This window comes from Zootoca vivipara, chromosome Z, assembly GCF_963506605.1.
Source record: "Zootoca vivipara chromosome Z, rZooViv1.1, whole genome shotgun sequence".
Taxonomy (NCBI): domain Eukaryota; kingdom Metazoa; phylum Chordata; class Lepidosauria; order Squamata; family Lacertidae; genus Zootoca; species Zootoca vivipara.
This window is the reverse complement of record NC_083294.1, coordinates 39,340,990-39,364,500: the sequence shown is the minus strand read 5'-3', so window position 1 is coordinate 39,364,500 and position 23,511 is coordinate 39,340,990. Positions and strand designations below refer to the sequence as shown.

Sequence of the window (23,511 nt, the reverse complement as noted above, 5' to 3'; positions counted from 1 at the left end):
AGCAAAGGAATGATTTATTGATCTGTTTTCTCTCTGGATTGCTGCTGTGTTTTTAAAGGATAGGCATAATGCTGTCCAGAGGGTGGGCAGGGCTGTGGTCATGACAACAGTTTCCATTGCCTTTCTTTTTTTAAAAAAAGAAAAGAAATCAATCGGGCATCGTCATAGCCTGCCCAGTTAATAGGGTCAACTCAGTTAACATTTTAAAAATAAACCTCGCCAGGGTTTTCATAATGAGATGCCGAAGCAGTACCAGAATTAAAATCCAGCGAAATGGATCCACGCATTCAACTACCAAGTTGTCAGGTGACAGGATTCACACTGCCGGCTGGCACCATCACTGGTCTCTGTGTGATCAGGATCATTAATCTTCTGTTTTGTTCAGTGGTTAAACGCAGACACCACCACCCCCAGTGTTGTCTACAGCACCCCTCAAAGTTGTACTTTTGTTGTGGAGAGCAGATTTAATGTTTTGCATTTGGGAGGTAATTGCATTTCTCCAAGGTAGTGGAATCAATATTGTGTTTGCTACGTGGGAGGTTGTTGGATGTGATTGTTCGGGCACCATGATGTTCGAATCCCATACATTAACTCAAATGGGGGGGGGGGGCTAACTAGAATTGGCCTAAATACAGCGTGGCCATTTTGCTGCTTTGTCTGATGGGAGCTACCAATTAAGGATATTGCCTGTAAACTGACCGGTTCCTTTTTCACCTCCCGTACTCATTCCACCCTCTGTAATATGAGTCCTCAGCAACCCTACTTTCTAGTCAGCCTCCCTAATTTGGCCATTTATCCATTAATTCTGCATATACTGTTGAAAGCCTGTGACATGTTGAGAGAAAGTGAGCAGAAGGGAGCTAATTATAAAAGAGAGATTCTATTTTTATGCACAACTCTGTCGTCATACGGCAGTGATGGGTAAAAGCGATAGGGGAGCAGAAGGACAGAAAAGCCACGGTATTGTACCATGGAAAAAACACCTGGTGCTTGGCAACAGATGGCCTTTCCACCTATTTCCCATAGCATGTAGCAGGTTTCTAATCTTGCAACTGGCATTGCCATGGATTCACAGAGAGCTTTGTTGCTTTATCATTGGGATTATATTTCCGAGAGTTGCCTATGTGTCAAGTAAAACATCAGTAGATAAACCCAGGGTGCTTCCCCCCCCCCACCCGGAACTCACTGCAGCTCAGTTCCGGCACCTCTCAGGTGCGCACCGTTGCCATTATAAGAGAACAAGGGAGGCCTTCATAGTTCTGGCACCTCTTTTATTTCCTAGAAAAATAGCACTTAGATAAACCTAAGACAGGAGTGAGGGACCTGTGGCCCTCCAGAAGTTGTTATATTCCCAACTCCCATCATCGCCACCCAGCATGGCAGAAGTCGGGAATGATGGGAGTTGTTGCTCGGAGACACACTTGGGAGAAGGTGGAAAGAGGAATTGGAAAAACATTTGCTCCAAAGAGGGCGATCCACCTCCATGTTGGAAGAGCGGTACTTTGCTGCTTTTGCTGCTGTTGTTTGCTAAGTATATGCTGATGCCTCTGCTAATGACACAATGCTCTTTTTTTTCGCCTGGGCTTGCCTCTTTTCAGAGTCACGGTAGCTACATTGATATCCGGCAATGTGTAACCAACCAAGAAGCCAGCCGGGAAAGGGTGTCGGTGTCATCTCATAGCTCTCGGCGATCCTCCCACACGGCACTCTCGGACTCTGCATGTAGGTTTCACACGGGATAGCTGTGATACCAAGGGGTGGTTGTGGGTCTATTGCAGCTGGCCAGTGTTCAAGAGCAGCATCGGAGTCAGCCTAACCTTTCCTGATTCCATTTTCCTTTGCCACTCTCCATCCTCTATAACAGGACGGAGGTGGGCAATAGGGTCTGGAGCAGATGGATCAGGAGCCTTGGATTAATCCAGTTGTTTTTCCCAACCACTTCAGAGTATCCCCTTGGCAGCATGAAAGCTTTGCGCCTTGGGCTCATTTGCACGTCCGCTCTCCCCCTGCTAGGTTGGGAGGAGAGACACTGGCAACAGCTCCCCCCCCCCATGTTTCCTACCTACTCTGGAAGGAGAGGCTAATTTCTTAGTCCCTCAGGAAGGAGTTTTCAGATGCTGCCTTGCATGCACATCCTTGAAAGATGTTTCTCTTTTCCAGCCACGTCATCTATACGGCACACGGATGCCAGCACCCCTACTAGGCAGTCATTACCGATGGGCCAATCGGACAAAGCACCTCTAAGACTTGCCTCAAGTAGCAGCACACAGGTAAGGAAGCAGCAGCAGCATCGCTCCCGAGAAAGGAGGCCAGGGAGGGGATTCACCCAAAGAACAAGAGTGCAGATCTTTAGAACATGAGGAGGAAAGCATAAATGTTTTCAAAACTTCTAATCTGAATTCGTACAATGTATCTGAGCAGTCGGCTACCTATCCTGACATTCAGGTAGTTAGTGGGCAGGTTACCTACAGGTTATCTAGAGAGTGAGGGGGAAATGACCTAGATCCCAGGAGCTGCGATTGCTCTATCAGTAGTACATGAGACTTTTAGGGTCGTAGGTTCGTGGCCCACTCTGGTCCCATCCAACTCTTCAGTTCTGTTATTCTATTATTCTAGTCTGAACATGTGCCTTTAATATTTGACATTCAGAAATCAGCATTTCTGACAAGTTAAAGCAGGCATTATTGCCTGTAGAATAAGCTGCTGTTGAAAAGCTCACGAGGAGAGAGAGAGAGAGGCTGGTAAGAAATAATAATAACTTTCAAGTATTGGCTACAGGCTCTCTTTTTGACCTGGCCTAGTGGTTAGCTGACCTGCAGAAGTCTTTCACACAGGATTTGGGGGTTTTAAGGGCTATATAAAGGGACTGAAAGGGGGGATTCATAGGAACATAGGGAATTGCCTTATGCTGAGTGAGTGAGTGAGCAAACAAACAAACAAATAGCACCAGTTGGTCATCTATCTCTGGCTGGCAGTGGTTCTCTGGGGTTTTCTTCAAGCTGTACCGCAAGATGCTGGAGATCAAGTTGGGACAGATGTTATACCACCAAGCTATAGCCACCACAAATTCTGTAATGAATACTGGCCTGGGCTGGTATGAATGAATACTGGCCTGGGTGCCTGGGATGGTATGAATGAATACTGGCTTGGGTGCAGAAGTTTAGTCAACACTTTTAACAGGTTAGGAAGGAGATGGGGCAGAGCAGATGCTGGGCATCTATTCTAAGGTCTTTTGCTTATCAGATGCCAAGTAAGAAGGGAATCTTTTCAACTAACATGGTGAAGCTGTGGGCTGAACAATTGTCGACTGCAGGTTTCTGCTTCCATAATTGAATACTGCTCCATAAAACAATTTCCCTGTGTATAGAAGCCTAGGATTGAAACTCTTCTTCCTGACATGCTGACTCTTCTTTTGCGTGGGGGACTGTCCAGTCATGCACATCTTTATTGCCTTAGTAAGAACTAGAGGTTTGATTAACAAGGAAATACTGTGGCAAATGTTGTGGCAAGATAATCATATTCATCCTTGCATGGGGTGCATTATGATCCCCTATTCCCCCCCCTCCTGCAGGGTATTATAACTCCTCAGACGCCCACTGAACATCTCACACAGCACCATATGGCACAGACGATTGTCCCAGCCCAGCAAGCAGTTATGGTATGTTGGGATGGGGGAGAAACTCCGCAATTTGGTTCGCAATTTAATGCAAGCCTACTTTGCAGGACAATGTGCTAACTGAAACACAGCTATCCTTTGCAGTTCACATTTTCTCCAACCAATGCGTGCAAAAATAAGTTGGGTCTTTCGGAGCGCTTTGTATAGGTGCTTCCAGTCAGCATCCCCTTTTAGATGAACTAGGTCTTCACCTGCCCCACACATAGTGTCATGTAGGAGGCCTTAAGTTCCCTTCAGAATGTCAATATTTTGTAAGAGGGATTCAAGTGCATACCAAAGCTTCAGGTTTGCACAACTGAAGTGGATTAAAGGGGGTCTGCTTGCCTAGTGTAACACATCCACTTTTTTTATATAAAAAAATGAAATGCACTGCAAAGCATAGCTTGGGTGAATGATTGACAGGAAGGCCTGTTACACCATACAAGGGATTTGGGATGAATGCTTGTTGTTATTTAACTTCCTCACAAGCAAATCTGAATGCATGCTCAACCTCTGCATGAGACTTGTGCAAATAAATGAAGGTGAATGCTCAATAAATAGATGGTCTGCAAGAGACCATATTGTGCTTTCTACATTTGAATGTACAGCTTACTATCTGAAACAGTTCCCAAGCATCCCCCGCCCCGAATGCATAGGTTGACATATACAGTATTCCTTATATATTCCCAGCTGCAGAGGTTGGCATATATTCCTTAAACAGCAATCAATTTGCATGTATCTCTAATCATCTCCTCACAGCAGTCCCATTTTCCTTCTGATCTATAATTTGCTCACCTTATATCTTAGCTCCCTGCTGTTGTTAGGATTGCATTGCTTAAAATACAACAAAAATGCAATAAAAGTGTACTTAAAAAGAAACAAAACACCAACAACCTAGCAATACCAGGTGAGCCCCCATAGGTGACTGGAGGGCTACAGTGATCATGGAGTGATAGAGATTGCTTAATCCTGCCTGCTGCAGACAGAAGGTTCTGATCTTGACATGTTTTTGTATTTGATTTAGAATGTTGCTACAATTAGTTTGGAGACCATTTTGTGTCTTTTTTTTGTCTTTGATATTATTTATAGCCCAGTAAAATGTTGGTTACTGGTTTGTTGTTCCTGGTAAAAAAAAACCTTAAAGCGAAGTTTTTAAAACATCGCAATGAGCCCAATGAGTGGTCTGGGATCACTTGACACTGCGAAGTTGCTAAAGCTCAGCAGGTGACAGATCTGTGGTGTCTTATAGAGGAGACCACAAGTCCTTTTTGATGAATGACTGGAACAATAAGTTGTGTTTTTAGCATGGAGAAGAGGAGGTGAAAGGGAGACAGCATAGTGGTCATCTTAATATCTGAAGAGCTGTGGACACACAACAAAACAATGGAGCAGACTTCATTACTGCAGAACCCAGTGGGTTGAAAATTGCAGGAGAAGCAGATTTCTGCTGAATGTTGTTAGGTGTAAGAGCTGTTTGATGACAGAACAGACTGGTGGTTTCTTCTTCACTGGCCATTATTTAGGCTGAGGCTGCACAGGTCAGCGATGCTGTAGTTACCTGTTGCACTGCAGATTCTTAGGAACATAGGAAGCTCCCTTACACTGCATCAGGTCATCGATCCATATAGCCCAGCTTCTCTGAAGGTGGAAATAATAACTGCATGTAAAAGGTGCAGGTTGGGTCATGCTCCTTTCTCATCTATGCTTTCAGCCAGTGTATCACTTCCCAACTCAGATAGGGATGATGCATCATTTGAAGGAACAGCTTGAGGAGAGAACGCGCATATTGCAGGCTGACATCAAGACGCAACAAGAGGAACTGCATGTGATCAAAGAGCAGCTGCAGCTGGTGCAGGACTCCAATTTGCAGGTATTTCCTATATAGGGAACCTCAGGGGGGGGGTGATCCACAGAAGATATTTTGCAAATCCATCTGTCCACATGTGTTCATGTCAGTCCTTTATTTATTGTGTGTGTGTGTGTGTGTGTGTGTGTGAGAGAGAGAGAGAGAGAGAGAGAGAGAGAGAGAGAGAGAGAGAGAGAGAGAAGTGGTGGGAATATAAACTTTTATAAAGCTTCCCTGGCTGCGGGTGATTCTTACTCGCTACAGATGCAACTGCTGAATGGCCCACATTACAAACCTGAGAGTATTGAATAAACATGCTTAAATGACATAGAGTTGCACCCCTCTTTTATGAACTGCTTGGGTCACAGCCTTTTCCATGTTGGAATATAGAAAGCTGCCTTTTATTTCTTTATTAAAATATTAATGTACTGCTGAGTCACAACAATATATCACAGCGATTATAAAAGTTTACGATATAAAAACAATAAAACCAGACCATAATATCATAAAAAGTTTTGAAGAATTTTAATGGAAAAGCAGCCCTGTATACAAGTATTTTAAACAAGTAAATAAATATACTGGCAACGCTCTGCAATCAGGCATGTCGGATCCCTTTTTGCTTCAGCAGGAGTCACTGTGTGTACGTTTGTTACATAAGGATACACAGCAATTCATTCACCTGACCTTGCAGTGTTGCTAGTCTTTCTGCTCCCAGAGTATGAAATTATGTGCAAAATAACCTTTAATTGCTCAAGTGATTTCTTCCCAAAAAGCCTTACAGTTTTTATTTAGAGTGTGTTGGTGTAGGGAAAATAACGACCTGCAGCCATTTGGAAATTAGGGGTTATAAGAATAGAGTCCTGTGACACCTTAAAAAGACTGGTGAATTTAGTGTGGCATAAGCCTTCCTTGGGACGCGGGTGGCGCTGTGGGTTAAACCACAGAGCCTAGGGCTTGCCGATCAGAAGGTTGGTGGTTCGAATCCCCTTGACGGGGTGAGCTCCCGTTGTTCGGTCCCAGCTCCTGCCAACCTAGCAGTTTGAAAGCACCTCAAAGTGCAAGTATATAAATAGGTACCACTCTGGCAAGAAGGTAAACTGCGTTTCCGTGTGCTGCTCTGGTTCGGCAGAAGTGGCTCCGGCTCCCTCGTCCAATAACGCAAGATGAGTGCCGCAACCCCAGAGTCGGTCACAACTGGACCTAATAGTCTGGGGTCCCTTTACCTTTACCTAAAGGTAAAGGGACCCCTGACCATCAGGTCCAGTCGTGTCCGACTCTGGGGTTGCGGCGCTCATCTCGCTCTATAGGCCGAGGGAGCCAGCGTTTGTCCGCATACAGCTTCCGGGTCATGTGGCCAGCATGACAAAGCTGCTTCTGGCAAACCAGAGCAGCGCACGGAAACGTTGTTTACCTTCCCGCCGGAGCGGTCCCTATTTATCTACTTCCACTTTGATGTGCTTTCGAACTGCTAGGTAGGCAGGAGCTAGGACCGAGCAACGGGAGCTCACCCCATTGCAGGGATTCGAACTGCCGACCTTCTGACCAGCAAGCCCTAGACTGTGGTTTAACCCACAGCGCCACCCGGGTCCCTTACCTTTACCTAAGCCTTCCTTATTCATCATATGCCGTGTAGGAACTACAGTTTGCTTTAGCTCTTCCATTTCAGCATGAGCAAGACTCGCTGTCTGTTAGACTAAAACTACTGGAGACCTTTTCCCACCAGCCTCTGCTGATAAAAGCATATCCTGCTTATATAGATGCCAAACTCCACATGAGTGTTGGGGGAAAGTGGTTATCGCTTGACAAGCAGAAGAAAGGGAATTTCCTTAAAAGCAACAGTTCTGGATGAAGTTTTAAAATGCATATTTGTGTTAAAATATAACTTTTTCCCCCCTGGTGTGCCAACTCTCTGTTTTAATCACTGATGGGTTGACATGAGAATATGTTTGATGCTTGGGTGACATCTAATGGCTGTTATGGCTGTTGCTGCACTTGGTGAATAGGGTTTATATCACAGCACTGTGCTTGCCACAAACTTAACAGCCCCTAATAAGGTGTTTTCTGCAACATGGACACAAAAATAGTGCAGTAGTGTTGGGTTTATTCTGCCAGAGGGGCAAGAGTTGGGCAAAATTAAATCAAAACATTTGTTGCATTGAATGTTACAGGAATCCAGCTGGAAGTTATGGGATGTGCACTGCTTGGAAATGAAACAGTGTGACAGCCTCAAAACAACAGTACTGAAAGCAGAATTGAATGTGACTGTCGCAATAGCATCAGGAGCATGAATCATTGCAAGTGCACAATAAAAATGATGTCTGGTTGGCCAGAATCTACAGCGTTTACTTTAACAACTTCTGTGGGCCCTCTTTATTTTGTGCATGCCACATTTCAAGCAACCATCTTTGTAGGCGTTCCCATGTGTGCCTTGCTAGTGACAACTCCCCACTCCTTTTCCCTCCGATAGATGCTGATGCAACAGCCTATGCCCATGGTCTTCAGTGGTGTGCAACACCAGAACCCGAGGAGGCCTTCCCAGCAACAAGCAGCAACAGTTGCGAGCAGACCAGCCTCATCAAAGAAATCCCAGCAGCAAGGCCTTATGGGATCAAAGCAGTTCTGCAGCCCACACCTGGCATCGCCTCAGCAATTCCTCAGGGACCCTTGTGTCACATCATCCCAGGTGGTGGTTTTTGTTCAACATAGTGCTAAATGCATCACCATTTTAAAGCTGTATAACCTGGGGTGGGGAGGGGGAGGGGGGCGACGGCGCTATGAATAAGTCAGAAATTAAATAGTTATAACCAAAGAAAAAACCGCTATGGAAAACCGCTTAGAATTTTATTTAGCTCTCCAGCACCACCTGCTGTTACATGTTTATAACACATTCAAAACACTAATTTTTTGACTAATGTAGTCAGTCCCTGGTTACTGCCTGCTCCCCTATAGACCTACTACCCTGACTTTGCAGGGCCTTCACAAGACTTGTAGGGTCTTCTCGGGGGCGATTCTGCAGCTCTAGAATCCCCTCCCATTGTGGCGATCCTTGTTCCTGTTTCTTAGATAAAAAGTTTAAAGTGTTTTTATTCTAGCAGCCTTTGTAATTAGGCTGTTTTGGATATTATATTGATTGCTGTATTTGATGGTGCTTTTGATTCTAGCCGATTGCAGGGTTTAGAGACTGATAGTTGAACTTAGTTCACAATTATGTCAATGAAACTTAAGTCATGACTAACGTGTCCCACTGAGATTAATGGTGCATAAATTCAGCCAATTTAGGGTGCAATCCGAACCCTGATTACATGGGAATAAGCCCCATTGAGTTTGATAGGAATTATTTTTTTGATAATTCCATTTTTGACAATAATAATTGTCCAGTAGCACCGTATAGACCAACTAAGTTTGTTCTGGTATAAGCTTTCGTGTGCATACACACTTCTTATACCACAACAAACTTAGTTGGTCTACTCTATAAAGTGCTACTGGACAATTTTATTTTTCCCCCCTGACTACGTCAAACCAACACGGCTACCTACTTGAATCTATTTTTTGAGTAGGCATGGTTAAGATTGTGTAGTTGGATCCAGACTTGAGGATCCAGATCCTTAAGGCTGCTATTTTATATATGCGGAAGTAAGCCCCATTGAGACTTACTTCTGCAAGTTGGTTTTTTGTAATGATTATTATATTGTTGCATGCCACCCCAATCTCTGAGATCTGTAAGATTCCACGGGGTACCAGGCACGCTTACCCAGGTAATGTTGCAGTGTGAAAGTGCAACTGTTTAGTGTTCCATGCGGGTAGCCATGCCTTCCTCGAGTACAAATAATAATAATAATAATAATAATAATAATAATAATAATAATAATAATACCATTTCCCTGTTGCATGCCCCCAAGCGTCAGTCAGCATTCTGTGGACACCTTGCATGCACACAGTCCTCACTGGGCTGTTGGTTTTTGCTCTTTTGTTCGTTGTACTTTTATAAACTTTGGGATTCCCCAAATCTGTCAATACTTTGTGCTCGGAGTTGGCCAGGCTGGCCCCTGCCAATGGCACAGGGCTGGTGTATGTGTGCGTGCAAAAATCACACCTCTTCACTGTGGCTCAGAGTGGCTGGGAGCCTGCTCATGCATCCACACCCTCCCTGGGTCTTTCCTCTACTACTCTGGGCTGTGGAGGAAGTCACTGGCAGTGCATGAAACCTTTTTACTTTCTGGTCCATAGTTGGGGTGGGAGGCATGCCAATACAGCTCCTTGCTAAGGATCCAAGGGGTGGGGGGTGGGGGGGCGTCGATACTTTTCCTTGCCAAGGGTGCAAGGGAGCCCCTGTATTGGAGATGGTATTTTGGCTGCATCAGGCTCAACGCTCAAGAGAACGGTTTTCCTATTCGTATACCCATCTGTATGGTTGCAAGCTACTCTGAGCCCTCTGTGTAGTGGAAGAGAAGGATGTGAACATACCAAGCAATGTGCTCATTCTGACAAAGGGGTGTGTGCACTTATGTATCAGGTGCAGCAGCAGCAGCAGCAAAAGCAGGCCATGAGAGGAAAGCAGCTCCAGCAGGCCTGCTTGCCAATGCAGATGAGCATTGCGATGCCACTGTACAACAACCCAATGGTGTTCTCTCAAGCCTCTACTCCAATGTCAGCTGAAATTGGTGAAAGGCAACAGCAGTCCGATTACAACCAAGATCGGACTCTAAGGTACAGATGCAGGTATATGTATGCTGAGAAGTCCAAGTAGGGGACGTTACTGATGGTATTGTTATTGTTTTTGCTCTCTCCTGGCGATGAGCCGATTCCACTTCCCTTCGCAGTTCATTCTCGCAGCCTTCTCCTACTGTGGCTCTCCAGATGTTGCTTGACTTACAACTCCCATCTTCCCTTGGCTGTGGTGTTGATGGGAGTTGAAGTCCAGTGACATCTAGAGGGCCACAAGTTGGAGACGGCTCCATTGCTTTGCTTCTCCTGGGCTCATTTGTATGAGTGGTCCTTCCAAAAGCCAACTTTCCAAGCAAGATTGTGAGGTGTTAGGTACGCCCTGTACTGTTTCCCTGCCCTCACCCAAGGCAAATAATATCAACTGTGAGGTGTGATTGTGGGGAAGGGGCAACTGTTTCCGCCCCTGCAGAAGCCCAGATGAAAATCCCTCCTGGAACCTGGTATTTGCATTGGGAGGAAACCCCTTTTTGACACCACGCAGCACCATTTTATTTTTATTTTTTTAGGAGGGATTTTCCTCTTCAGCCTCAGCAGGGGAGGAAGGGTTTAATGCAAAACAACAACAACAACAACAACAAGCACTTCAGTGCTGGTTTGGTCCCAGTGGAGGGCAAATGGGGCCCTGCCCCATCAACTTCAGCTTGTCCTGAGCTAGCCTCCATTTGCCTGCCTTCTTACTTACAAGTAGAGTGACTCTGGCTGCCAGCTCCCTCCTTCCCTGTCTCAGTGTTGCACCCTTTGAAGAACTTACAAGGGAGGAGGATGCAGGCAAAATTAGAGTGAGTTGGCTCTGCCTATCATTGGCTCTGGCGCCACCTGGTGTTGGTCTTCCTGTCTTCCTCCCTATCAATCCCAGTGGGCACCAGCCACCAGTGTTTGGCCCCTGGTCTCTGAAGAACCAAGCAACGGCTCTGAAACTGTGCTGGCAAGATGCTATCCAACCTGCTCGTTGCCATATTGTTACCGGTAGAGCAGCCTGCAACATCTGGTGCACATAGGAGCAATCCGTCTTCACAGATCAATACTGGCAGACAGCAGGCAAAATAAGCCTTCCCACAATCAAAACCAAACAATTTCAGGGTAAGAAGCCTCTATATTAGAGGCTGTCTAGTCCTTTCCCTTGCTTGGCACAGGAATCTTTTAAACTTGGATCCCCTGACATGTGGGTGCACAGCATCTTCATAGCTACTTCCACCAGCTCCCAAGATTGCTCTGTTCTGTTCCACTCCTGAACAAAACCAAAGCAGAGAACAAAACCAAATCATGGGAAGCATGTAGAGGCTGGGCTGCCTTCCTGTCAGAAGTACAACACAAAAAGGCAGGCGAGTACCTCTAAATGGGCAAAGCTGACCCTAGACTTCCATTTTCAACTTCCAAGTTAAGATACGAATGCAGCCTGGGCTATGTGCCCCCCATGCTAAACAAAATATTATGCACCCAGGCAACCTAAACTCTCTGCCATGAAAAGCTGGATTCTGCCAGCAGCATACATTGCGGAGGAGAGCTCCCATTTCTGACTTTGCCTAATATCTTCTGCATTGTTAGAATAGTTTTGGCTGATTTTATTCTGTGGTTTGGTGACTACAAAAAAAGCGGAAGGGCACCGAGCCTTTGCTTGCTAGACACATTAAACCCTTGTCCTGCCATTACTCCTGCTTCTGAGGGTTCAGAGAGCATTGCCACATCTTTCAAGCAGATTGTCACAGCAGTGAAAGCTGAAGAAGGTTGCATCAGGGGGTGGTTAACCAAGGGGCATCCAGATGTTGGCAGGCTCCCAGCTCCATCAGCACCAGATCTAGTTCATCAACATCTGGATGGGACACCAGTCGGCCACCACTGCTGTGGAAAGGGTTGTGTTTTGAGGCAACCTCTGATGGTTTTGTGATCTGTTACTTGCTACCTGTGTTGCAGATTTGCTCCGGAGCAGCAAGGGCTGCCTGCTGCAATACAGATGCAGCCAATCACATGCGCCACCACTCCGTCACCTGTCTTCACCTCCTCTGTTATGATTCCACGCACCAACATTGCCCCGCAGCAGAACCACCCTCCTCCCAGCACCCTCCACCAGTGGCAACCGGGGCCAGTTCAACAGCATCACCTCTATCTTCAGGTAACAAGCTACTAGTTTCCAGAGAGTTTGTGGAAGGCATGATGACTGATAGGAATGCCAAGGTGGGAGGCAAGTTCCATAGCTTTAAACTTTGCATTGTGTGAAAGATTGCTTCTTTTTGCTAGTTCTCAAGGCTCAGCTTTACTGGGTGACCCTGTCTTCCAGTACTACAAGAGGAGGGGTACATATGTGGGAGGGCTGGGCATTCCCAGTGCTAAGGCTGTTGCATTATCCTGCAGATGCAAGGTGCAGCTGAGCCGGGCCAGAACCAGCGCCTGTTCCAGCAACATCATGTACCGCCGCAGAATGCCACCATGGGGTATTTCCACCACCCGCAGCCGCAGAGCCAGCACCTGCAAGGCCAGCCTTGCAGTTTACAAGACCTGCCTGAAATGCAGCTGCCTTGAGGCCTTGGTGGTGGCAATCTTGGGGGTAGCGGCTGTGCTGAGCAGAAGTGAGTGGATGGAGGGGCAAAGCACAGAGGAGATGAAGGTCCTTCTTCCCTGGTACGCCTGGAAGGTGAAGAACATGCCAGAGCCAGGGAAGGCCCTGGCCGGAGTAGAGAGCAGTTTCTTGCACTTACTTGGAAGGAAAAGAAACAAAGGAACCACCCAGGAGCGACACGACTCCAGCAAAGTGGGATCAAAAGCCAAGCCTGGCATTTCTTAACCTCTTAAACTGTGTGCAGCTGGAACATCTCATCTGTACATCCTGTGGCTAGAGATGGGGATGAGTGGAGCCTGGGGGGCAAGGCTGATTTATTTTTGGATGCTTCCATCTGCCAGGAAAGGTTCACTGGCAGATAGGGTTCCTTGCTCACCTGCAATAATTAAAACAGTGACGAACTTACCTTGCCCAAGTGAGGGGGAAAGAATTATTTTTCAGGAGAGCAGTCACCTTTGTGTGCTGCAAAGCCATATATATGAATATTAGTTATATTTATAAATATGGTAGATGGAATTCTAGCCTGCAGGTTTTTTGTTAAACATTTTTTTTAGTAAAGTTTACACGCTGGTGCGTTATGCGGCAGAAAACTACATCCCTGTGCAGGAGGCAGCCAAGTCTTATTTTTTCCTTTTTCTAAAACAACCATTGCTGAAAATCACTGTGAACACAGATGGAACTGTAAGCATCAACCCACGACCATATAACCTTTTTCTTTTGTGGATGTATTTGTGTATATACAGATTTCATTTTTGTGTAGTAGTTCATGTGTGGGTTACTGAACATATTCCCCAGCATTCTATCCCATTACCCAACCATTTCCCTATATGTGAATCCCATAGTTTCTTTGGATAATTGGGTAATGCTGCTGCTGTTTATGACACCACTCTTGCCTGAATTTCTTCTTTTTGCACCAGCCCCTTTCACTGTTAAAGAGTTATGAGAATTATGATGTGTCTAAGAGTTTCTCCTATTTTGTTGCAAAGTCCAGATATATAAACCTACCTATTTCTACTGCCCATTTAGCCAAATATATATATATTTTTCAGGAGGTGAAAGAAAGAGATCCTTCCCTTTCTTTCTCCCTGTGTCTATCCAATGAACCTTTCTGTGGGGGAGGTATCTTGATGCCCAAAGACAAAAGCAAACTTTGTGGTTTTGCTACTTAGTACGGTAGGTAGAATTTGGCAAAGTGGAGTTTCTACCTAAACAAGGATACCTACGATGTTACAAGTCAGTAGCGTTAGCAATAAATTGTATTTTTTTAAATGGTCACTTTAAGTGTGTTTATATATTTATGAACGTTTTCTTAAAAAAAGAATATATTCTTCAGTAGGTGTGTATACCAAAGTGTCCCCTACTGTTTTGTGTGTTTCCAAAGGAAAATTTATACTTAATTAATTGTTAGGGGCATTTTTTGTTTTGTTGTGTTTTTGCAAATGTAAGTGTGCTCGACTTGTACATTTTTTATATGCTGGGTGCAGAAGGCAACTTTCACTAAAACTTTTTTTAAAGAAGAAATGAGGTTGCATTTAGGGATCTGGTTAACAACAACAACAACAACAACATCCACCTGTTGCTGGATGTTAGGAAGAGGGTTTTTCTACCTGCAACATCAGAGTAGATTCATTTATTAAAAGTTCAGGGCCATAACGTCAATGAATAACAAAGCTACAATCATTTGAAGCATAGTAGCTCTGTATTCTGAAGACTCTCAGGCAGCACTAGAGATCAATCACTGTGTACAAAGGGTCTTCTTTTTCCCTTTACTTACCAGTATTGTTAATTCTCGAAAACTGATGTGCAAACACACACACACCCCTAAAATGTCACATGCCGTTAGAAAGTGTACAGGTGTTATTTGGTTGCTTTAATTGCAATACATAGTCCAAACCTGCAGAGAGTCTACTGGGGGAAAGTGGCGTTCTCAGCTTGTCCTGTGTCTTTTAAGAGGAGAATGTAAAGCATTTAAGAGGAGCTTGGAACCATCTTGCTTTCAAGTGTAATGCACAATGTATTGCTTTGCATTAGGAAAAGATGGGTGGGTACATAAAGGAGAGCTTAGATCTCTCTCCAGTTCATTTCCCCCAGTCAATCTAAGGAAGGAAAGGCAAAGCAGTTGCTGGAGCTTCCTCTGGCTGGTACTTCCAAGTTTTTAGTGTCCCTCTCTTCTCCACCAAAGTGTATGTGTGAGAACGGAAAACACAATAAATCTGGAACCAGCTTCTCTGTTTAGTCCTTGGCAGGCCCAGGGCACAGTAGACACCTAGGCCAAAATGCCAGTTTAGAAAACAAAGAAACAGCATTTCAAAGAACGTAGAATATGGTTTTCTTTATCCCCTTGGTAACTGCAGGGGGAAAGGCTGGAGCAACTCTAGGCATGCCATTATTTCTCTGATAGCTGCTCCTCCACCCCAGCAAAATGTTGAGGCTTGCAACCAGCTACAGAGAGCCTGTTTCAAATGTTCGGATTCGTGGCTTTTATTTTTTTAAAAATAATGTATGTATTAATCACATGCAAGAAACCTAAATGAAAACGCACTAAGCACCAACAATGTCAGCTAGTCTGCCATTTCTTTGAAAAAAGGCGTAGGAAGGCATTATTAAACACCAGCTGTCTAAAAAGGGTTTCACATGTGGGCACTGTAATGTTGTGCTGGTCTCTGCCAACGAGCTCAGCACTGATGCTCATTTGTTACAACTACAGATGCAATGGAACCAAGGCATTATTAGACCAGGGTTTGGAACACAGTGGCCCTCCAGCTGATGTCTGACTCCAGCTCTCATTAGCCCCAGCCATGCATGAAGGGAATTGCAGTTACCGGTATTACAACCTCCGGGGAGTCAAAGGTTAGCCACCCATTATTTAAAGCCGTGTCTAGTTCTAAATGGGCACCACAGCCATTTCAAGTTCTCTCCCCTCTCTAACCTGGAATAGGGTCACTTTGCTCCTGTAAGTAACTGGCTTTTGGTAGTGCTAGCTCTCCCTTTAGAAAATGCTACTGAAATCATCCTATACAGGGGGAGAAAGTTTCCAGTGCCAGGCACAAGGCATCTGCTTGAATCACAGAATTACAGAGGTGGAAGCAACCTTGAGGATCACCTAGGAATTTGCAGCTGGATCAAACCTGCAGCCTCAGCATTATCAGCAACATGCTCTAACCAACTGAGCTATCCAGCTGAGACGGGAGACATCAGTAGGATTGCTTTTAAGAGGGGAGGGGTGTACATTAGCTGCACACCCAGTTCTGCTGTGTACTTGTATCAGTAGTAATGTCAAGGCCACAGTAATCGTCCAGTCCCCCGGCATTCCAGTGGGATGAATCCACTCCCAAGAGTAGTGGTATCAACACTTTTGGTGCAAGTGAAGGAGAATCCTCTGTCACTCTTATGTCCTTGTCACTTTGAGCACAGGGGCGGCAGTCCTTTGGGGAAACCCTGCAGAGGTTGTTGACTCTAGCTGCCATCATCCCTAGTCAACACAGACAATAGTTGGGGATGCACAGCCTCTTTCATAGAAACACGCCAGTTACCTTTCTCCTCCTCCCCTCCTCTCCCTTCATGCACTTTAGAACACCTTGGGGGGATCAACTTTAATACATTTGTCAACGTGTCATCCTTCCCCACTTCCACTGATATTTTTTTAGCGAGTCAGACTCAGTAGAGGCTGTGGAGAAGAGTGCTGTACGCCCTCTCTGGCATCTACAGCTGGCTCTTTGTCTCTCTTGGAAGGCACTTTGGAATTTGAGAGACAAGAGGGAGCTCCTCATGCAAACCTAGTAAGTGGGAGAGCTTGACTGTCTTATTTTAGCTGTTTGTACTCAAAACTTTAAATCCGGACTTTGTGGAGAAGATTGGGCATTTTGGTTAACAAAAGTATTTTTGGAAAACGCCCCAAAGAGAGCCAACATGGTTTGGCAGGTCTGAGGAGGATTAATTCAGCCTTGCAGGGCATTTGGTTCCCCCCCTCTTTTTGAGCCTGAGTTATGCCCATTTCCCCACAGCTATACAGTCCTATATGAGACTAGTTTGTGGTGTGCTGTGCTTTAGAAAGCCCTTAGTATGGCAACCACGTGCACTGGGGAAGAGATATTGTTTTACACTGGGGAAAGGTAAAACCATGCACTTTATTAGTAAGGATCTGCTTCCTTCATAAAACGTTATGTTGCGCGAGGTGGGAAGGTGTTGATTCATCCCATGCACTGTTCAGGGGTGGAAGAAACGGTATGCCAAAATGCACATTCCATTTTATTGTGAAGTTTGAACCAGTTCTCCCCATCTCCTGACAAGAGAGAGAGAAGGGGCCAAGATCTGGCACCTTCCCTTCAGTGTTTCTGCAGTGCCTTTCTTAGGCAATTGCCTAGGTCAGCTCTGCGCTGGGGACTTTGGATTTAGCTGCCACCCACCTTCAAGGTTGTTTTCTTTCTCCCCATCCCAAAACAGATATATATATATTTTAAATGATGCTATCCAATGGTTTACCTCTGTGTTATGGGAGAGAAGAGTTTGGAATTGGATAGTTAATTAGCCAGGCGAATCCAAGTGGACAGTTCTACTGGTCAACAGTTCCATATTAGATATAATGGGCCCATGGACTCTTTGCTGGTGTTTATTTACAACTCTGGCTCAAGAGTTTCCCATGGCACCTCGAAATACAAATGTGAGAAGGCTACAGCCTCATTTTGATGTATAAAGCGGATTTGTTAACGCAATTCCAAGCTTCAGAAAACACAGGCACATTTCTGAAGCCTTGCACTTTTAAATGCATTTTGTGTGTGTATATATATATAGATAATAAATATATATAAGCCAACGGCTGGTTGATCTGGCCAGGTTTGGTTTGTCAGATACAGATTCTTCTAACGTACGTTGTCTATATTGTGGCATATTAACTATGTAAACAAAAAACAAAAAACCACACATGAAAAGAAAGGACAGAAATGAAAAGATTTTTAAAAAGCAGCAAAAGCCTTAGAATTGATTATTTAGTTTATTTTATATGATGTCAAAGATAGATACATTTATAAATGTTGCTATTCATAAAAGTATTTTGTAAAATGGGCAGGGAGGGGGTGAGGAAGTGTCTTATGGGGGCATTTAAGAATTCTAGCCTGGAATACGCGCACGGTTGTGAAGGTCCATTGGCCAAGAATCAACATGTCTCCCATGTGCTTTAACAGATTTGTACATAGTATTTTGAAAGAAAAAATAAAACTGTACTTTTATGAACTCTTACTGGGTGTCTAATCTTCTGTACTAGGAGAAATGCACAGAGTTTCCCCCATTCATGAGAACAGAGCGAGCAGGCTGAGCAGTATTCAAACAAAAAAGGCCAATTCAGGATTTCCAGTGTATTACCCTGTTTCTCCAAAAATAAGACATAGCCATAAAATAAGCCGTAGCAGGATTTTAAAGCATTCCAGGAATATAAGCCATATCCCGAAAATAAGACATAGTGATAGGCGCAGCAGCAATGCCGGCCGCGGCAGGAGGAGGAAAAAAAAATATGACATCCCCTGAAAATAAGCCATAGTGGGGGTTTTTGAGGAAAAATAAATATAAGATGGTGTCTTATTTTTGGAGAAACACGGTACTAGGGACAGATTATTTCAACCCCATTCTGCTTACATTCTTGTCAGTTTTCAGAGTTTGTTACTTGCGCTTAGCTCAGTGACGGATGTCCTGATTACCTTTACAGGGAGTGGTAAGGAGGGGGGACACAACCTCGCCTCTGCTTCTTGATCTCTCTGTGGCTTCTAGTACCATTGACCATATCCCTTTTCCAGGACGAGATCTGTGGAATGGGAATTGGAGGCGCTGTGCTACAAGTACAGAGCAGCATTTTGAGACTCCAAATTCCATCAGCCCCCAGCTACCATGGCCAGTAGTCAGGGATTATGGGAGTTGCAGTCCAGGAACATCTGCAGGGCACTAGGTTTTTCATGACAAGAGAAGAATCCCTGGAAAAGACCCTGATGTTGGGAAAGATGGAGGGCACAAGGAGAAGGGGATGGCAGAGGACGAGATGGTTGGACAGTGTTCTCGAAGCTACGAACATGAGTTTGACCAAACTGCGGGAGGCAGTGCAAGATAGGAGTGCCTGGCGTGCTCTGGTCCATGGGGTCACGAAGAGTCGGACACGACTAAACAACAGGTTTTTTTTAAAAAAAAAATCAAAAGGCTTGTGAGAGGGAAGCGAATGGACCATCTCCCTTTTCTCTAACAGCTGCCCCCTAACCACCCAGTTCTCACAGTCCTAGCACCTACTCCTTTACAATGTGAAGAGGATCTGCTCTGAACATCTCCCCTCTGCCCCCTCCCCAAGAAAACACTATTGAAAATTCTACCATCAACATTTTAACCATGGACAGTCAGAGGCATATTGTGAGGCAGGTTTCCACCTGTCGTACTTCCATGAAGTGATCGTTTATTCATCTCCTCTCATTAAAGATACAGTGAATTTGCTGTGTATAGAACATGGTTATCAAAATACAAAACACCAGCACATAAACATCTTTTATTTCCTTGGTAGCAAAAAGGATAAAACAATCCAGTTCTTCCAGAAAAACATACCATATTCATCTTATTTCGAAATTTATTCTTAAAGACAATTACACACGTTTTGTAAGCTCATTTCAATATTTCTCTCCATAAGTTGTTTGTTAGACAAGCATTAAGATGAGGAACTTTGAAGAAGGCAGATAAATATATATTTTTTATTTGTTGTTCTCCCTAAGAAATTACAGCTGCATCTTTGGCAAACTGTATTATAAAAGTTGCAACTTGTGAGGCAACAGTATGGCTACACGCTACAGCAAAGAACAATCACTGCAGTTGTTAAGTGAAAATTTATTTCTGATCAGGGGACCTACAGTAAAGTCACCTGATACTAACCCCCACCCTTTAGTGAAGTCCCTGTGCAATCAGATCTTACTAAAAAGGCTCTCTGCCCACCAGGCTTTTCTACCTGCGCAACAGGTAGAATCCTGCCCCCCCCCCAAAAAAACCACTTTTGCTGGAGTTTGCAATAGTGTGAGAAGTCTTCACTTTGACAGGTCTTTGCTTAGTTACCTGCTACCTACCTATGGCAGCTGATAATCTAACCCTCTATGCATCCCATCATCCCTAGTGTTATGTGCCAAATGATCTCATTATTTTGCAACTTAGCCACCATGGATCTAAAGCTTCATTGCTCTGTTCTACTGCCCCTCAGCTACAAATGTTCTATATTCAGCTGCAAAGAATGCCTAGAGCACCTGTGTGTGATAGAGAAGGAGAAAATGCATGCATGCTCTGGTAACTGCAGGGGCGACTCTCAGCAAGAAAGCATCGTCATCATTCAGATATTTGGATTGAAGCAGGTACCACTGGAAAAACAACAGCAGCAGCATGGCACAAACATGAAACCCAGACCCAGTGGCATCCCACCATCTAAGAAATGGATAGTAGACTTTGATCCCTAGAGCAGGTTTAAAAGAAAAGAAAAATGCTTTTCATGGAATGTGTTGATCCCAACTTGCCCACCCAGAGCCCTAGAGATTGCTTTAAAGTTCTGTCTTAATAAACTTCTTTTTATGTGGTGAAGGAGAGACTACCAATCCCATCCAACACAAAGCCAAAATACTTGTTTTTTTCACCAGAGTAAAGGGACTGGAGTCCCTATGTTAGAAACATCCTCTCCAAGGCTAGGTGCATGAAACAGACTACGGCAGTAGAATAGACTTCCTCACTTAAGATGGCAACAGGGTGATATCATTTCTGCAAGTTCTCCCACTTTTCTTTGTTTTTAGAAAAAAGGAAAACCTGCAAGTAGAAAACGAATGCATCAGAGTGAAGCTTTTTTTATTATTATTTTTCCTGCTAAGCTTCACATTAATAAGGAGTCTTTCACAAAGAGAAGCATTCAAAAATGTCACTTCCCAGCTTGCATACATAAAGCTGCAATAGATGTGCATAGGTATAATGCTGCCTTGCTAAATAACAGCTGTGAGGTCCTGTTTAATTCCCAGGTCAGGACTTCGGTTACTTCCTGGAACACATTTCATTTCAGGCAGCCAAGAAGAAAATAACTGGATTTGGGTAAATAAGCGTTTCCTGTTGGAACTTAAAAATGGAGTATTTTGAAAGGGATGGGGGGAGGAATCAGGCTGCATGGTTTAACATATTGCCCATATTTAACTGAGCAACTGTTTGGATAAATAAATCCAGAATAATATTAAGAAAATGGATATTTCTGTTTTGTTCTCACCCCTGTGGATGAGAACTCAAGATTCCATTCTTAAAGAATGGGAAAGAGATAAGGGGGAAAGACACATAAGCATGGAAAACAAGTTTGTAAAGAATCATCTGCTCCCAATACCCAAGCTGCATTCATTAGCAAGGTGTGTGGGTTGTGATCTAAAGGCCCACCTCCCTGGGCAACAGAGACAAACAGAAATCAGTCCCTTTTAAAATACAACATATGCCTTCCACAGTGCTGGTTTATTTGCATAGAATTTAGACAGAAGGTCCTTCTGGCGGAAAACTTTGGACCTGTTTCAAAATACTCATAATTAAGATTAAGCCTTGTCTGAGATGCAGATAGAAAGGTCCAAAGAGGCTAAGACTAAGTGGACTGAATTCTCCTCCTCTGCCTTGCCAGTTGTTAAAGCTTTTTTCTTCAGAGCTGGAAAGCTCATTCTTCCTTGTCTTGAGCAATTATACCCATTGCTAGCAAATATCTACTTTGCACATATCACCAGGGGCTGTTTGGTTAGATAAGAAGTCTGCACATTTCCAATGCTTTTATATATATATTAATTTCCTTACAATTTGTAAATAGATCTATTGGATGACATGCCATGAAAATCAAAAGAAATTGGTCCACCTGAGCCATGGAGAGTTCTGGATTCGCCAAGCTTTCTCATCACTCAAACTGCACTATGAACATAGTTCTGAATTGAACTGGCATTTCTTCTAGATAGTTCCACTGGCTGAGGAAAACCCTGCAGGGACACTGGAGATTATTTGGGAGGAAGGGGCATGTTGAAATTTTAGTGCTTCCTATAACCATTATGAAATCAGTAATGTCAACAAAAGAGAGACAAGTGAAGAAAGAGACCATTAGCCCCATTTGTGTGTATGCGCACATGTGTGTTTCAGTTAAACAGGTACTAGAAACTGGCTTAGTCCTAAAAGCCTATGTAGATATACACGGCACCAGCAGGGAACAGTTCTCCACAACAGTGTTCACCTTAACTTCACAATGATCCTTCAAGTATCATGCAATCTGTATTAAAAAACTGCTTTATGCTGGCCTTATTTCTACCTCAAAAAGGAAGCAGATAATCTAAAGCAAGGCTGCAGCCCCAGGGACTTGATGCAACCTCTGACCCAAGCAAAGTCCCCCTCCCCCCTCCAAGACAGTGGGCAGTGGCAGCTAAAAGAAATATACACTACAGACATGTTAGCCGGGGTGGGCAGAGACATTTAAACCCCTCCATACAGCCCAGCACCCTGATGTGGATGCAAATCACCCAATTCTTGGTCATGAGATACAACATTTGGTGAGTGGAGAGAGAGGACAGTAACCCCCACCCCACGTGTGATTCGGCGCTTCAGGTTCCATACTGCTCTGGATGCGAACGGGGCTCCGAAACGGATCCTGTTCGCATCCAGAGGTACCACTGTAATGATCAAAAGCAGCACTTGGTTCCATTCACAGAAACAACACAGCTTTACCCCCCTTTTAAACAGCCGCACTCAACTGAGCATCAAAAAATATCTCTCCCAAAGCAGGAAACAAATTCTACATTCAGAGTTTAAGAAGCAATTCTTTGGAAATCCAACCAACGGTTACAACAGAATAGGTAAAGGCCAACACCACTCTGCAGCAAAAAGTGGCAGACATTACATTCAGCGTGAGAACTATTAACACGAAACTGTGGTTTGGGAAAGCAACAACCATGAACCACCCCCAACTTTGCCCCTGAAAGACCAGCTTGCTATTCCCTTCCAAGTTGGCTTGTGTTGGCTGATGTGGTTTAAGTCTCCCGAGTGTACTAAAAATGCAAAAATTAGGTGCAAATTGTCCTTCAAGCTATGCTTATTTTAACTTTGCAAAAACACAAACAACCCTGCCTATGGCATAGAGGGGAATCGAGCTGAATCTTCAACCCCCCCCCCCAAACTCCTGACAAACTCCAGATGCTGAGCTCACAAATGGCCCTCCGTGCTTCCAAGTGCCTCTGTGCGGAGCATCAGGCAGGTGCTATACTCTGGCCTTCGCTTTCAACTGAGAAACTCTAGCGTTTTCCAACTTGGCTGCGACATCTACTGGCTTCTCGAAAAATCTCACCAAAGCAGGTTCATTTAGTAAAGACGCCAGCAGCTGCTCAAAGGCAAACGACCATTCATCAGGTCTGTGTGGGCTCTGAGGTCCACCTCTTTCAATCTGTGGGGTAGGCTGAGCCTCTGGGGGCTTCCGGGCATCTTCTGTGCCCAAGTTGGAGGTGGAAGGGACCATGCTCTTGGCTGGCAAAGTGGGGCTCTGGAGTCTTCGGCCAACCTCCTCCATCTTCAGCAAGAGGCTGGTGACGGTGGCAATGGCGCGATAGAGCAGCTCCTCTTCTGGGTCCCCGTGAAACAAGTTATACAAAGTCTTTGAGAACTGGATGAACTGGGACTGGGGTGGGTGGAGAAGGGAGAAATAAGAAGGCATATTTTACAACCTAACTTCCATTTTTTTCTGTT

General features: G+C 44.5%; 2 protein-coding genes across 5 annotated transcripts in view; one reads left to right on the top strand and one right to left on the bottom strand.

The window, feature by feature from the left end:
• The window catches only part of PASD1 (PAS domain containing repressor 1), a 97,572-nt gene extending 79,557 nt beyond the window's left edge, over positions 1 to 18,015 (top strand). For 2 of the 3 annotated variants that reach the window (XM_035113275.2, XM_035113278.1), the window contains 8 exons: positions 1,599 to 1,722; positions 2,161 to 2,270; positions 3,572 to 3,658; positions 5,367 to 5,525; positions 7,969 to 8,184; positions 10,015 to 10,208; positions 12,138 to 12,336; positions 12,576 to 18,015. In XM_035113275.2, the coding sequence (XP_034969166.1) occupies positions 1,599 to 1,722; positions 2,161 to 2,270; positions 3,572 to 3,658; positions 5,367 to 5,525; positions 7,969 to 8,184; positions 10,015 to 10,208; positions 12,138 to 12,336; positions 12,576 to 12,743 (1,257 nt within the window). In that variant the 3' untranslated portion in view covers positions 12,744 to 18,015. The remainder of the gene's footprint in view (positions 1 to 1,598; positions 1,723 to 2,160; positions 2,271 to 3,571; positions 3,659 to 5,366; positions 5,526 to 7,968; positions 8,185 to 10,014; positions 10,209 to 12,137; positions 12,337 to 12,575) is intronic. The other variant, XM_060270394.1, reaches the window with a different exon arrangement.
• Positions 18,016 to 19,190: 1,175 nt separating this feature from the next.
• TBC1D8B (TBC1 domain family member 8B) overlaps positions 19,191 to 23,511 on the bottom strand; it is a 47,879-nt gene continuing 43,558 nt past the window's right edge. For both annotated transcript variants that reach the window (XM_035113279.2, XM_035113280.2), the window contains one exon: positions 19,191 to 23,443. In XM_035113279.2, coding sequence (XP_034969170.1) covers positions 23,030 to 23,443 — 414 coding nt within the window. In that variant the 3' untranslated portion in view covers positions 19,191 to 23,029. The remainder of the gene's footprint in view (positions 23,444 to 23,511) is intronic.